Consider the following 15,640-nt stretch of genomic DNA (forward strand, 5'->3'; position numbering starts at 1 on the left):
TTCTCCTGCCCGATGGTGGGTACCATTGTGATGCCCATGTAGTATACTAAGTAATAGTATACAAAGTAGGAGACGGTGATCCGGGTTTGATGCCACTCCATTGCTCTCAGTCAGCAGTCAGGAATTAATTGGGAATCATTTCCTGCCTGCCAGCTGTCGTCCAAAGAAAGTACTAAAACTGGCATGGACAATGCACTAGCCCAAAATCCAGCGCATGACTCCTGCAGGAGTTTCCCCCTACTGTGCTCCTGCGGCTCTGGAAAGAGCATCCAGACCTCAGCAGCTTTTCCACTGCATGCCAACTGGGAGAATCATCAGGGAGCAAGATTTTACACTTGGCTGAGAAACTTTACTTACTATCTGGGATAGAGTGAACCAAAGTGTGTCCAAACTGCATTACAAACATGCTGTTCTGTCTTTGTTTTACGGAATTCATGGTAGAGCAGATAGCAACTCATTGTTTACAGGATTCATTTCATAATGTGAGATCAAAAGAGGATATTAAGAGAAAAATGTGAGGGGATTTGAATTCTTTTTTTGTTTGTTTTTTGATGAAGAGTGTCTCTATGTAGTGATGCAGCCGTGACATCCAAAATCCAGAAGACTAATTATCCTTCAGATTTTTTCTATGGACATTTTATATTTATAATTCATAAGCAAAATAAGGTTTATGGTAAATGTAACTTGGACACACTGAAACATGAAATTTAAAAAACTGTGAAATTTACAGTACAAATACAGTAGCAACATTTTAGGTTTTACAGATTAAACTCAAATTTAAAAAAGTAAAAAAAGTTACTAATATAATGTGAACAAATGTTTAGTACGTGGTTTATGGCCTTATTTTAGTGACTTAAAAAATACCCTTTTTTTTAAGGTGCTAAAATCAGTTTTGTACCTTTATAATACACATGAAGAATCAAAACTCATCGCAAGCTTTTCCACAAGCTGAAGTAAATACTAGTATATAGAGGGAGCAAATACAAAATACACAAAACACCGCATGGTAACACACATGACAATAAAATAATAAAATAAACATTAATTTAACAATATTAGACATTCTATGAAACCCTAACCTACATAAAAGATAAGGGTAACACTTAGAATAGGGAACACTAATTCACTATTAACTACGACTTTTCCCTCAATAAAGTCCTAATTTTCTGCTTATTAATTGTTAAGTTTAGATATTGGGTAGGATTAGGGATGTAGAATAAGGTCATGTAGAATAAGGCATTAATATGTGCTTAATTACTACTAATAAATGGCTAATATTCTAGTAATATGCATGCTAATAAGCAACTAGTTAAGAGACCCTAAAATAAAGTCTTACCAAGATAAGAAATTGGAAACAGGTATGAAGAAACATGAAAAAAAACATCAAATGTGAAGTGTCACACAAGGAATTTTGTCAGTTTGTCAATTTATGTTTTTCACTGATGGCTGGTTCTTTTCAACTTAAAAAACTGTAAATATAACAGTATTTTTTTTAATCAAATGTAAGGTTGAATCTATTACAATATAATAAGGTACTTACTCTTAACCATGAGCATTATTATTATTTTATTTATTTATTTTTTATTTTTTTTTACAGTTCATGGGGAATTAGTCTTCCAGGTATTGATGTCATGACTGCAGCACGTTGAATGACAGGTTTATGAAAGCAAACAGGGATTGATGATGTTGTTTCACAGGCTGATGAATCACACACAAATTGATGTTGTTTTTAACATTTAGCCTTTTCTCTCTGCAGATGAGGGTCCGTGCAGGAGGACATACTGTGGCCGGGGTCGGGAGTGTGTGGTCAGGGAAGTAACGGGCCGTGCCGAGTGTGTGTGCCAGGAAAGCTGCCACACTTCGTTTGTGCCCGTGTGTGGCTCTGATGGACGTTTTTATGAGAACCACTGCGAGCTTTACCGCACCGCTTGCCTGCAGCGGAGGAGAATCTATGTGGTCCACAGCAAAGACTGCTTTTTCAAAGGTGAGATGCATGTTCCTCTAGTATGTAGTGCTTGTGTGTGTTGTATGTACTGGTGGTCAGTGCATCTGCCACTTCTCCAAAGATATTTTTCACGGGATTATTTTTAAAGAGATGTTCTGAGTCCAGTTCACCTTAATTTGCAATGTGTAAGTAAGCTATTCTCTGTGAATGTGCAAAACCTCTGATTCATTAGCCTCTATATGTATCTAAAAGAACAACAAAGAGCGGTAAACAGTTTGCACTACACAACAGTGTGTTTATAATTATGACAGTACATTATTATAATAATATAAGAAATACCAGTTTGCAGTATTAAGTAGCTCAACAAGCTGTTTTGTAGATAAAAACTGGAAGCAGATGACATTGGAAGCCTTGCACTAGAAATCAACCGATAATCAGTTTTACCGATATTTTACTGATGCTTAAGCACTTCTCCAGTAATTGGATAAAGGTTTTTGTAATATGGAATTCACTGATAAATGGCGTATATAGATGCCCCTGTCATTTATTTGTGCGTTTCACTTGAAAACATTAGACTGTTAATTAATTTTGCCTGCTGTTAATATTAGTGTTGCTGCTGCTGTTGAAATAAATAAAAAGATGTTGTGTAATATGAAGATTAAACAGAAGTAAAATAAATAAATATCAGTTCTGCATATTGGTTATCAGACAAATAAACATGTATATATAACCGTGTGATACTGCTATATCAGTGCTTAGAGTGATATTGCACAGCTACCAGTGATATATATTTTCGACACAAGTGTTTAAATAAATAAAAACAACCACTGAGTGTCCTAAAACAACAACAACAACAACAACAACAAAAAACACACACAACCCTTTGTGTGTGTGTGTGTGTGTGTGTGTGCAGAACTACGTCCTTCCACCGAAGATTGAATTCTCAAATTGAGTTGCAGATCGTTCAGGCAAATCTGATTTAAACAGTGGATAATATATCAATATTTCATAGATTCAATGCTTCAACATGCTTAAATAGATGCTTTAACAATTTAAGTGTGACGGATTGGATTCATCTCACGATCGCTGTTTTACAATGAAGGCATTAAGTCTTGAAGTTTTGATTTTTTATTTATATTTCCAACCCATATTACTATATTACTGTTGCTGAAGTACTGTATAATGAAACTGAGACCAGATGCTGATGCTTAACACATAGACCTTTCAAAAGATGCACCATTCATCAAGATTCGTAACATCTGTGGCTTATATAGTGAATTTAAACAAAGGTAAACAAAATGATGTGTGCAAGGATCAGTCGTGCCAGAAGGTTAAAGGGATAGTTTACCCAGAAATTATGTCATTATTTGATCACCCTCAAGATGTTCCAAAGCTGTTTGAATTTCCTGTTTCGCAAAAGAAGATATTTTGAAGAATGTTGGTAGCCATTGACTTTCATAGAATAAAAGAAAAGTACTATAGAACACAATGGATACCGTCAGCTGTTTGGTTACCAACATTCTTCAAAATAACTTCTTTTGTGTTCAACAGCAGAAACAAACTCATACAGGTTTGAGGGAGAGTAAATTATGAAACTATTGTAATTTTTTTGGTGATCATGCCCAAGTCTCATTTTCAGGATGTTTGTGCTGGAAATCAAGACAAAATACAAGCCATGTTTATAATGATTCACAATATGAACTCAGCACTGCTGTGTTTAGCCGATATAACACCGCAAACAATATTTATGTCAGGTGCTCATCTCTAGACAGTACATAAGATGTGAGTTGTATCCATAAGCTACAGTTTGTGATCTGTAGTGATGTCGTGTAGGGAGTCTGCATCGTGATAAGACGGTCAAGGTTTATGGCCTCGAACTAAATGAAGGTCATTCTAAAGCACAAGAAGCACTTGACAATGTTCCACCTCATAAATAATAATAAAGCGCAGTGCCTTTGTGCACAACTGAGGCGTGCGGTCTGAAGAGATCCAGCCGTTTGAGCTGTAAAGTATTTCACATCAAAAAGGGAAAGAATAATGTTGACGAACTGCACCTTTAATCCAGTTTACAGAGAGCTGGGAGTTTGCAAGGAACGCCACGCTGAATGTCACGGTGGACTCGCTTATGTATTCCAGCATGCGTAAACTGAAGGAAAGGAGTCTTACGTGTATGCTTGTGCAGGAATTTATACATACACATCATGCCATGTGTCAAGACTTGGTTTTAGGGTGATTTTTAATCCTGAACGTTAAAATTCAGTTTTTCTGCTCATATGCAGCCACAGTCACATTTATAGCTCACAGCTCAGGAGATTAAGAGAGCATCTCAGTAGTTTTTTATTTTTGTACTTTTATTTGTATATTTCATTCAATTTTGAAGTCTTCAGATGCATGTAACACTTTATTTTATTGATCAATTCTCACTATTAACTAGTTGCATATGTGCATGCATATTACTAGCATATTGGCTGTTTATTAGTACTTATAAAGCACATATTAATGTCTTATTCTGCATGAGCATATTTATATAATATATATATATATATATATATATACACACACACACACACACACATATATATATATATATATATATATATATATATATATATATATATATATATATATATATATATATATATATATATATATATATATATATATATATATATATATATATATATATAGTATAACAGAAAATAGGGAGTTTATTGAGGCAAAAATCATAATTAATAGTCAGAATTGGTCCCCAAACTAAAGTGTGACTGACATAAAATGATTTAATAGCAATTCAGATTGTTTTTGGAGAGTTTGATGACATTCAGATCTCTGACCTTTGATTGCAGATGTGGGTATCTTGACAAATCTGAGCAAAGTTTGAGACGTTGTTGAGATCTAACAGTTGAGATTGATTCTCCATTTGTTCATTTGGACATTGTTTGCTCTGTCTAGGATTGATGGCTATGAAGTACTTCCAGCTCTTGACCACATTACATCACCACAACTTTTGAGTCATTTGAAAGAGTCATACAGCCTACAACAACAAACAAAAGAAAGCAAAAGACATTAACCAAGAAAATAGACAGGATACAAATGACCAACTTTCACTTTGATACAAAGAACTGTTAGGTCAAGCAGTCATAGCCATGCTTTAATGTGAACAAAACACAGCTGTTGACCAATCAGAATCCAGAACTAGAACTAACCGTTTTAAACCATATAAAGAGTTGTATTATCTGTGGAACCAGAGCCTTCATAATTTCTCACATATCATGTAATTAGGCATCTTTAAAGGCCGTACTGATGCTTGCCAACAGGACATCCTTCTCTCTGTTCACGCCTGTGATTAAACAGAAAGACGCCTCCTCGGGTCACTGTTCAACTCAACTTTGATCCTAACACTCTCTCTTACAACATACAAACAGCAACAACAGCACACTGCATCGGAGAGACATCTTTCATCTCTGCAGGCCGTTGGACTGCCACAACAAAGCGTGAGAGCGTTTGACTGATGCCTGGCGCGCAGTAGGACGCCTCTGCAGCTGAGCGTGTCCACCATCAAAACACCAAAAGGTGTACAAATGAATCTCTGGTGGGTGGAGGGATGCTTGGAGGTGTTTTTGCAGTATCAGTGACAGAACTCCTAATGATCACCCTCAGCTCGTGGAGACTTGTTTTTCAGATGTATGAAGTCACGTGTACATTCACAACATAAATGCTGTCACAGTGAACTACAGAATCAGCATTGTTCACTCAAGACATTCCCAGAGTACTTTTTTACAGATCTCGAAGTTAGTCCAGATCCAGAACATTGTTTTATTGGGTATTGTGGATGTTTATATATATTTAATCACCAGTCCATCTCTGTATACTGGTGAGAGCCTATGCATTACTAATTAAGTACTAATTAATTAAGTACTTTTGTCCATGTAGTGCATGGCCACATACACACTGCAGGTAAATTCAGTTGTCATCTCATCTTTTAGTGCTTAATCCTGTTCTCGTAATTTAAGTTTCATAATTTAAGGGAGTGACAACTTGCATCTTACAAATTAATTAACTCTTGAAAAATGTAGGTAGGGGCAACTGCATTTGCAGAAATTCAGTATGTGTATGGAAGGGCACTGAACAACTAGTTATTAATGATTTATTTAAATGCATATCAGCCATGTGTGTCACAGGGGATCAAGGTACGACTTAATGTTGCTAGATCTTGCTCTTGAAAAATATTACAAAAAACAACAACAACAGCAAAACAGCAAATAGGAACGTGCCCATAATAAACTCAAATCCGAATGTGTTATCTTGAAAATAAGCCACATACTAAAATATCATGATCTGCACCTGCCTACTTTATTAACTCCATAAAATAGATCACTTCATGAGCTAAGCCTTAAGCCTTAACAACAAGCCCAAATACGCTTCACTTATAAATGGACAATGCAACACTTTCATAAGCGCACTCTGTGAAACAACCTTCCAAATATAAGCAAAACATGCCTGCTCTGTTGACTGTCATTTAGTTAAAATCGCTGAATATAACAAGTCTTTGGTTGCTGTAATACTTTGGTCAAAAATAGCGGATATAAAATGCGCAAGATGGCAAAACGTTGCCGTTTCAAGAGTGAGTTCTGTTCTGTACCCACACAAAACTGTAATTTAGGGGATTCACTTACGAATTTAAATGCGGTTGTCACTCCTGAAACTTTACAGTGTGTGCACAGCCTATATATGCACCACTTTGTATTGTGTTTTTATTTCATTTTATTTTATTTATTTATTTTTTCAAATGGTTTTATAAAACTCACTCGCTCAGTATTGTAATCTAGACATTAAATTGCATCATTATGCTAGTTTAAAGGTTCCTGTTTTCTTTTGGAGGTCTCTTACAATAGGTTTACGTGCATCGAAGGTCAAATAAAACCTTTTTTTCCCTACAATTTTCTCATAATGTACATTGCAGCATCACCTCTGTTCCTACAGAGTCTAAAATGTTTCGTTCAAGGATCCGGTCTCTCTAAAGTATTTGCTATTTGAGAGGGTTACAGCTTACACATATCAACACAAAACTATGCGTTTTCAACACTCGGTAAGAACATATACACTAATAATTAATCGTACTAACAGGTTCCAGAGGCACAAAATGGTCCAAATAAAGTGGGTACTGCCCTGTCTTTAACAAATAAGTGTTTTGAAAGTCCTGCATTGAACTTTGCAAGATTTGAGAAGCAATTGTCACTAAATGAAAAATTATAAAATAAAAATTAATTTTAATCACAAACTCTTCACATCCTGATCCTTCAGTACATGCAAAGTGGTTTGGCATTTGCAACACAGAAAACAGCATCTTCTGAGTGATAACATGCAAATGAAGATCATTATGCAAATGTGTTACAAACCTATGTAAGTTTCAGTTGTTGGGGAAGCTGCAAAGGCAAAAGTTAAAAAAAAAATAATAAGCCTCAGTCTGAAGGAAGTGCCTCTGCACCTCACTCCTGATTTTTCTCAACATAGGGACAGGAGCAGTGTCAGTGAATAAATAGGGAAAAAAATATATTGCATTACTTACAGGTGCATCTCAATAAATTAGAATGTCGTGGAAAAGTTAATTTATTTCAGTAATTCAACTCAAATTGTGAAACTCGTGTATTAAATTAATTCAGTGCACACAGACTGAAGTAGTTTAAGTCTTTGGTTCTTTTAATTGTGATGATTTTGGCTCACATTTAACAAAAACCCACCAATTCACAAATTAGAATTTGGTGACATGCGAATCAGCTAATCAACTCAAAACACCTGCAAAGGTTTCCTGAGCCTTCAAAATGGTCTCTCAGTTTGGTTCACTAGGCTACACAATCATGGGGAAGACTGCTGATCTGACAGTTGTCCAGAAGACAATCATTGACACCCTTCACAAGGAGGGTAAGCCACAAACATGCATTGCCAAAGAAGCTGGCTGTTCACAGAGTGCTGTATCCAAGCATGTTAACAGAAAGTTGAGTGGAAGGAAAAAGTGTGGAAGAAAAAGATGCACAACCAACCGAGAGAACCACAGCCTTATGAGGATTGTCAAGCAAAATCGATTAAAGAATTTGGGTGAACTTCACAAGGAATGGACTAAGGCTGGGGTCAAGGCATCAAGAGCCACCACACACAGACGTGTCGAGGAATTTGGCTACAGTTGTCGTATTCCTCTTGTTAAGCCACTCCTGAACCACAGATAACGTCATAGGCGTCTTACCTGGGCTAAGGAGAAGAAGAACTGGACTGTTGCCCAGTGGTCCAAAGTCCTCTTTTCAGATGAGAGCAAGTTTTGTATTTCATTTGGAAACCGAGGTCCTAGAGTCTGGAGGAAGGGTGGAGAAGCTCAAAGCCCAAGTTGCTTGAAGTCCAGTGTTAAGTTTCTACAGTCTGTGATGATTTGGGGTGCAATGTCTTCTGCTGGTGTTGGTCCATTGTGTTTTTTGAAAACCAAAGTCACTGCACCCGTTTACCAAGAAATTTTGGAGCACTTCATGCTTCCTTCTGCTGACCAGCTTTTTAAAGATGCTGATTTCATTTTCCAGCAGGATTTGGCACCTGCCCACACTGCCAAAAGCACCAAAAGTTGGTTAAATGACCATGGTGTTGGTGTGCTTGACGGGCCAGCAAACTCACCAGGCCTGAACTCCATAGAGAATCTATGGAGTATTGTCAAGAGGAAAATGAGAAACAAGAGACCACAAAATGCAGATGAGCTGAAGCCCACTGTCAAAGAAACCTGGGCTTCCAGACCACCTCAGCAGTGCCACAAACTGATCACCTCCATGCCACGCCGAATTGAGGCAGTAATTAAAGGAAAAGGAGCCCCTACCAAGTATTGAGTACATATACAGTAAATGAACATACTTTCCAGAAGGCCAACAATTCACTAAAAATGATTTTTTATTGTTCTTATGAAGTATTCTAATTTGTTGAGATAGTGAATTGGTGGGGTTTTGTTAAATGTGACCCAAAATCGTCACAATTAAAAGAAGCAAAGACTTAAACTACTTCAGTCTGTGTGCATTGAATTTATTTAATACTCGAGTTTCACAATTTGAGTTGAATTACTGAAATAAATGAACTTTTCCACGACATTCTAATTTATTGAGATGCACCTGTATTTGAAAGAGTGACTCAAAAATTGTATTCTAAATTTAAAAGTAATGCATTACTTTACTAGCTACTTTTAATGTGTTACCCCCAACACTAAGTTTGTGCAGGAAATAAGACTGGAATCACTGATGACTCATTGTAGGCAGTTCAGAATTTATTCTTTCTTTTGTGAGACAATAACTTCATTTGTCGTACACTTTGATCTTTGACACTTTGACACAGATGTTTTGCATTCACAAACAGCTATATTGCACACTATGAAAGGTAAAAACCAAAAAATGATAACAGGGGCACTTTAACACGACCATCAAACAGCATATAGTGTTACTTCAGTAAATACAGTATATGAGACAGCATGTTGTGCTGATTTTTCCAGCTTTTTTCTTTTAAGTAAGATCCAGGTGCAGTGCATGCTAAACTTCGATTTGTTTTTGTTTTTATTATTAATGAACCTAAAAGCATCTCTATCCTTCTTTCACGATGATGAATAAACAGGTCACATGGCCACTTCATTAACTTTATTGCTCCCATGAGATTCATTACATTAAAGTATTTGCTGTTTGAAATGGATGCCATGTTCTACTTATAAATGTCCCCTGTTCCTGCATAAGTCCCTTGCCTCATAAACATCACTCTCCATTGCAAGAGACTCGAGAAACTCAAATGTGATGCATATGTATGCACTACAGTACCCACATTGAGTTTTAGCAGCAGTGCTTGCTAAGACGAGCGTTGCTGTTGCTTATGATTAATGTTTTCAAGAAAGTGGCACATTATCATATTTAAGCATATTCAAATTTCAAATGACAACAATCCAATGAAATTTAAGTGCAGTATGCGCCTTTTTCTCCATATATTGCTGAGTGCAGGTGTATAGTCAACTGAACAAGCAGAGCAGAACGGAAGGCAATCACTCACATTTAGACCTGTTCCTTACTATTTTATAGCATCAGGAGACTTACAATACAGAACACGAAGTGTGTGAACTACTTTTATGATACTCTTTAAATCATTTGTGGAGTTTAACAGCAGTGGTGTGGTGGGTGGGACAGTATCTCTCACTACGTCTTTACCTGCTGTTAAAAGATAAATGCCTGAATCCGCTGCATATATAATTTAGGAGATTGAAGAAAAGATGATTAGTTCAAGTGCTGCTTGAACTGAAATGTCTACAGCTTGAATTGACAGATTTTGAAAGCCGAGACTTTGTTTCATGTTAAAAGTAACAAAGCATAATGCTTATTGCAATTATTGGATGGCAGGCGCTACAAAAATATTTATACATCAACAGAAAACAGCTTAAACTAAAAGATTGAGAAATCCTGAGATTTAAGAATCAATATCGATTAAAACGAGAAATTTATATTGTTAATCCAGCACTAGTGTTTACATAGTTGAGATGTTTACTTGTAGTGTATCCACGTTGTCACGAAATCAAGAAGCGCTAATTAAATTTAACTCATAAACTGATGTATGTAAATAAAACCAGCTAATTTAGGTATTAGTTTTTTTCCTGTGCAACAGAAACGCTGTCGGTGTGAGATATCAGCTCGTGTCTTTTTTTTTGTGGCTCCGCTTACTCGGAAAACTCTCAAGTCACTGATGTTACTGCTTGGCACACTTGTGTATTCTGGCCTAATTAGTAAAGGAAACTGCATGTGAAGAATTTGCATATAAATCAAAAGGACAAATTAGGACAACTGTTTTATATCAGGCTTTGTTGCATATTAGCATCACTTGAGGCTTGAAGCCTTTAGATGCTTGCTTAGAGAAGGCCGAGCCTGAAGGGCCAAACAGAGCATGCTCAGTTCAGACTGTTGCTTTCAACAATCAGCTCCAAAACAAACTAATCTCCTCTGAAAGCGCATCCTCACATCCGCTTTAGAGACTTTGACAGTCCTTGTATAATGCGTTTATCTCTCTCTATGCCTCTCACTCATGACGTGTCAGTCTGGGGTTTCAAGTGATGGCTTTCACCCAAATGAGCTCTAATACTTCAGACCCGGGCTATTTAATTTGAAACGCTAAATTACAATTTTGAACGGTGAAATTAAAATGCTATTTTTAACCGGAAAGGGGAAATTGTAACTTTTGGGATTTGCTTTTACATTAATCTTTAACCGCCAGTGAAACCTCCCTTACCAGTATGCCACTGAACGTCATGTGAGGAACATTGTTTTGCTCAGATGTTCCTCTGTCATTGAGTTCTTCTCTATGTCTTATTAAGTGATTGAAGTGTTCTCCTACAAGACCTTAGACACGGTGAGTGAGTCACATCCAAAAGTAGTCATCCAAAAGTAGTTTAGAGGTATAAATAGCAGCATTAGAAAAAAATTCTAATCACTAATCTATGACGTCTGGTTGAAGAACTGATTTTGGCAAATCTGAGCTTTTTCCCGAGAGGTCTGAGATCTCTCTCTGTTTTATGAGGAACATCTCATTTTTAATTTTTCTGTCCTACACTGAAAAAAAATGCATCTAAATAAACATCTAAATTAAATGGTTTTGTTAAAAAAAAAAAAGGTCAAGCTATTAAAATGGTTAAATGATGTGGTGATTAATTAATAATTAATTGCATATCAATTTTGGCTGAGAAGTTATACGCCAAAATATCGTCTTAAGTCATTATTGTGTTAAATGAGAAAAGCATAGAATAGACATGACAAAAAAGTAGCTTTAGAAAGATATATTTTGATTCAACAAAGAAAAAAGTTAATATTGAAATATGTTTTTTTTTTTTTGACTCTCTAAATATGAAACTAAAAACGTCAGTAGGCAAGGCACTCTCTTAATGAGTGAATCATTCAGTCATTCATTCAACTGATTTGTCCCAATGGCTGATTCATTCAGAAACAAAGCAACTGAATCTTTATGAATGATTTTCTGAATCTAACCACAGATTCATTCAGTAACGAATCACTGCTGTGTGTTGCTCAGTGAGTCGTAATTTGTTTGGAACCGTTTATGTTTGCAAAAAACAGACAATGCTGATCGTGTCTAAAACAGTATGACCTACACCACATTTTATTTTACACCACAGTTTACACCACATTTGCAATCATGCAGATATTAAAGGGGTGGTTTACTGCTTTTTTTCTTTGCTTGATTGCGTTTATGGCGTGCAATATAACATGTCTTCGTGTTTCGTTTGTTAAAAAACGGCTTATTTTTCATATATTTCACCTTTATTGTAAGCCGCTTTCTCCTCTGTCATTTGAACGACCGGTTGACTTCCTGATTCTCTGAAACCACTCCCTCAGAAACGGGCAATGGGCTCAGATTGGTTAGTTGGGCCGGTGTGTTGTGATTGGCTAAACTGTGTACTGCACATTGTCCGGAAACTTCACGCCCATCACCTTCACGGGCGACAGTCGCATGTGCTGCGGTCAAATGTAAATAATGGTGTCAATATTGCCGTATCAGTTTGAGCCAGAATCAAACCCAGAAAGCAGTAATGAAGAGAGTCAAGCAGAACCTACGCAAGCACGGCTCTTACAAACGTTTCTGAATGGAAGTTTGCTGTTGTGATTACATATCATTTTTTGAAGTTTGTACACGTTTGTCTTATACACACAAAATAGCATCGAACTAACTGGCTACTATAACCAAACAGCGTTGGTTGTGTTTACGTTCTTGATCAAATCGAAAAATTACGTCATAAAGTATACATGGAAAATACATTTACAAAATTAGTACATAATTACAAATTCGGGTCCAAAATGTTTGTATGCGTTTGTCATAGACACACGAAATAGCATTTAACTAACTGGCTACTAAAGCCAGCGTTGGCATTTGTTTACGTCCTTGATAAAACTAAAACATTACGTCTGAAATTATACATGCAAATACATTTAAAATTATGAAATCTTACTTACAGGTTGTGGCCCAACAACTGCTGCCTCTGGTTTTAAAGTTGGAACTGCTCCATGTTTTAGCAATAGTTTCTGTGTGAATCCGGCATTGAACTCTGAACTCTCTTGATTCTGAAGCTGTCTTCCGTAAAATGCGCAGCACAGAGAGCTAAATTAGGATTGTAATTGTCAGGAACATAATCAAACATAAATTTTAACCATTGTTGACGAACTACAGCGTCCGTAGGAAGCCCGAGCACAGAAGACCTGACAGCTGGGTGAAAATAACACCGTTTCGACGCCATGGCTACAACTCTCCACTATAACTCTTCCTCTTCGACAAAGCCACAGAACATGGCCTTGCCCCCTCTTTTGCATGTTCCGGAGGGAGGGGTTGATGCAAATGTATGGTTTTTTTACGTATGCAACCCGGGAAGTATCTCGTTGTAGTCCCATATGAGTCGTTTTTGTAGGCATTAAACTTCCTGATTTTTAAAAGACGATGATATCTCCGCTTACATTGAACTTTGAGCGCAGCAACTTTGCAGATACTGTTCATGCACCAACAGCAACATTACACACTATTTAAAATGAAAAAAGTGAAATCGCAGTAAACCACCCCTTTAAGAAAAATTACAGCACTCTTGCTGGTGATATTATATAAATAAAAGACATAAACCCATACAAGGGCTTTTTTGCCCTATCTTGAATTTTAAGGCATATAACAGCACTCTCACAGGCTCTGTCGCACAGTCAGTCAGTAGTTCTGCATCATGTTCATCAGCAACTGTATCAGTGTAAGATGACATACAAATCTGGGCAGCTGCATTAAATGCCTTAATCATTTTAATGTGTGTGTGTGTGTGTTTTACATAATTAATTGTGCCAAATTAGCATGTTAAATTGACAGCCCTAATTAAAAAGGTTGATTCAGTTATGCTAAATAACATTTTATGAGGTTTGTGCTTGGTCCCAGTTTGAGTTTGTTTGCATTGATGTACAGTACCTGTCACTTATAGGCTAGAGTGTATCATATAAAGAACACATGCTGTCGTTCTAGGGAATGTCACAGGTTTGTCATCTCATAAATGTTGTTTCTTTATGAGTCTGACAGTTGCATATGAGCGCCTTCACTCCTCTCAGTCATTTGACTTGCCAAATTGTTAGTTGTGTGATAAAACACAAAAGGTGAAAGCATATGGCAAGATGAACAGGAAAGTCGAAAAGTCTAAGCATACTAAACAGTAGATTCTTGGCAGGCTTTGAATTCAATTACATGTTTCGAGAGAGTAAATTATGAAAACTTGAGATGTTGCTTTGTGTTAGATGGCAGTCTGTTAAAGTCATTGCATACTTGACTGCCCAAGTTGTTTGTAAGTGACCCTTTCTATGGTAGCAAATAAACCTCTCTCTCTCTCTGTCCATCATTTCTGAGGGATTTAACGGCTGTCAGACTGTCCTCCAGCGCTGGCGGGTTCTAGCAGTTACATAGCACATATCCAGTGGCTGCGAGCAGATAAAAGAGAGACACTTTCATGACTATGTTTTACACTCTTAAGTACACTTTTAAAAAGTGCACTTTGTAATAATTTCAGATTAAAAGTACATTTCACATCACATTTTTAAAAAAAATATTTTGTCATGCTATAAATAAGTACACTTATTTTGACTAACATACTAAAGCACATGAAAAGTACTTGATTATCATTTTAACTGTAGTGTGTTTGATATTATATTTTACTTACAAATGTATAAATACAAACATATTGAAATACATGACATACAAGTTTTTTAAGTATTTACTTTATTTACATACTATTGTTTACATACTTTAGCAAAAGTATGCTAAAGTTTACTTCTTTTTCAGGGTGCATTTACATTAGGCAGCATTAAATTACTTTTGAAAATGAACTATTGGAGATTTTAATAAGCAATGACAGCAGCTTTCATGCTTGCAAGTTTTGTATGTTAATTACTCACTCATATACAGTTATTTGGCCAAATTTAGTTCTCATTCAATAGGGTGTTGTCCTTTCAAAAACTCACAAGACATTTTCAAAAATCTTGTTTGATTTGCTCACTGCATTAGGCCAGAATGAGAGCGCAAACACTGCTTTAATGAACATCTCGCTCAAGCATCGTGGGACACTTCAGAAATTCCAGTAGAATAGCATGAGATGGTCGAATGGTTTTAAGAAACTCTCTGCCATCACAAAAGATCACAGAATGGCCTGTGTACATTTGGACATGGCAGTGCTGTTTCACGAGTCACTTCCTCTGTCCGCTGCTGCATGTCTGACCTTGTACAGGAAGCATTACTGCTCAGTGACACGTTAGCTGTCAGATGAAATACTTCCACTGTGCCAATCCAGACGTTTGTGTGTACTGAGAGGTCCCTGCATTAGACACGCTTTCAAAGTGAAATGTCCGGTGAGTAGCGCTAAAATTGCATTCAGTTGTATCCAAAACAAAGGAATGTGAATCTGGTATTATTTTATTATGTCGGTTGTATATATATCGTGGCAGTTCAGAAATGAAATGTCTCTTGAGATAAAAGATTAATGCTCTATCGCATCTGAAAATAATGTACCAGGCTAACCAATAGTGTGAAGAAAAGCAGACGTGACATAAAAATACATGCTTCTATAAGTCTTTTTAGCTCTTTTATCATGACTGAACTTCACTGGACATGTACCAGAGCGATTCA

General features: G+C 36.6%; 1 protein-coding gene across 2 annotated transcripts in view; it reads left to right on the forward strand.

Moving 5' to 3' along the window:
• The window catches only part of fstl4 (follistatin-like 4), a 217,112-nt gene that overhangs the window by 75,132 nt on the left and 126,340 nt on the right, over positions 1–15,640 (forward strand). For both annotated transcript variants that reach the window (XM_058757290.1, XM_058757291.1), the window contains exon 4: positions 1,757–1,984. In XM_058757290.1, coding sequence (XP_058613273.1) covers positions 1,757–1,984 — 228 coding nt within the window. The remainder of the gene's footprint in view (positions 1–1,756; positions 1,985–15,640) is intronic.

Source organism: Onychostoma macrolepis, chromosome 21, assembly GCF_012432095.1.
Source record: "Onychostoma macrolepis isolate SWU-2019 chromosome 21, ASM1243209v1, whole genome shotgun sequence".
Lineage (NCBI taxonomy): Eukaryota > Metazoa > Chordata > Actinopteri > Cypriniformes > Cyprinidae > Onychostoma > Onychostoma macrolepis.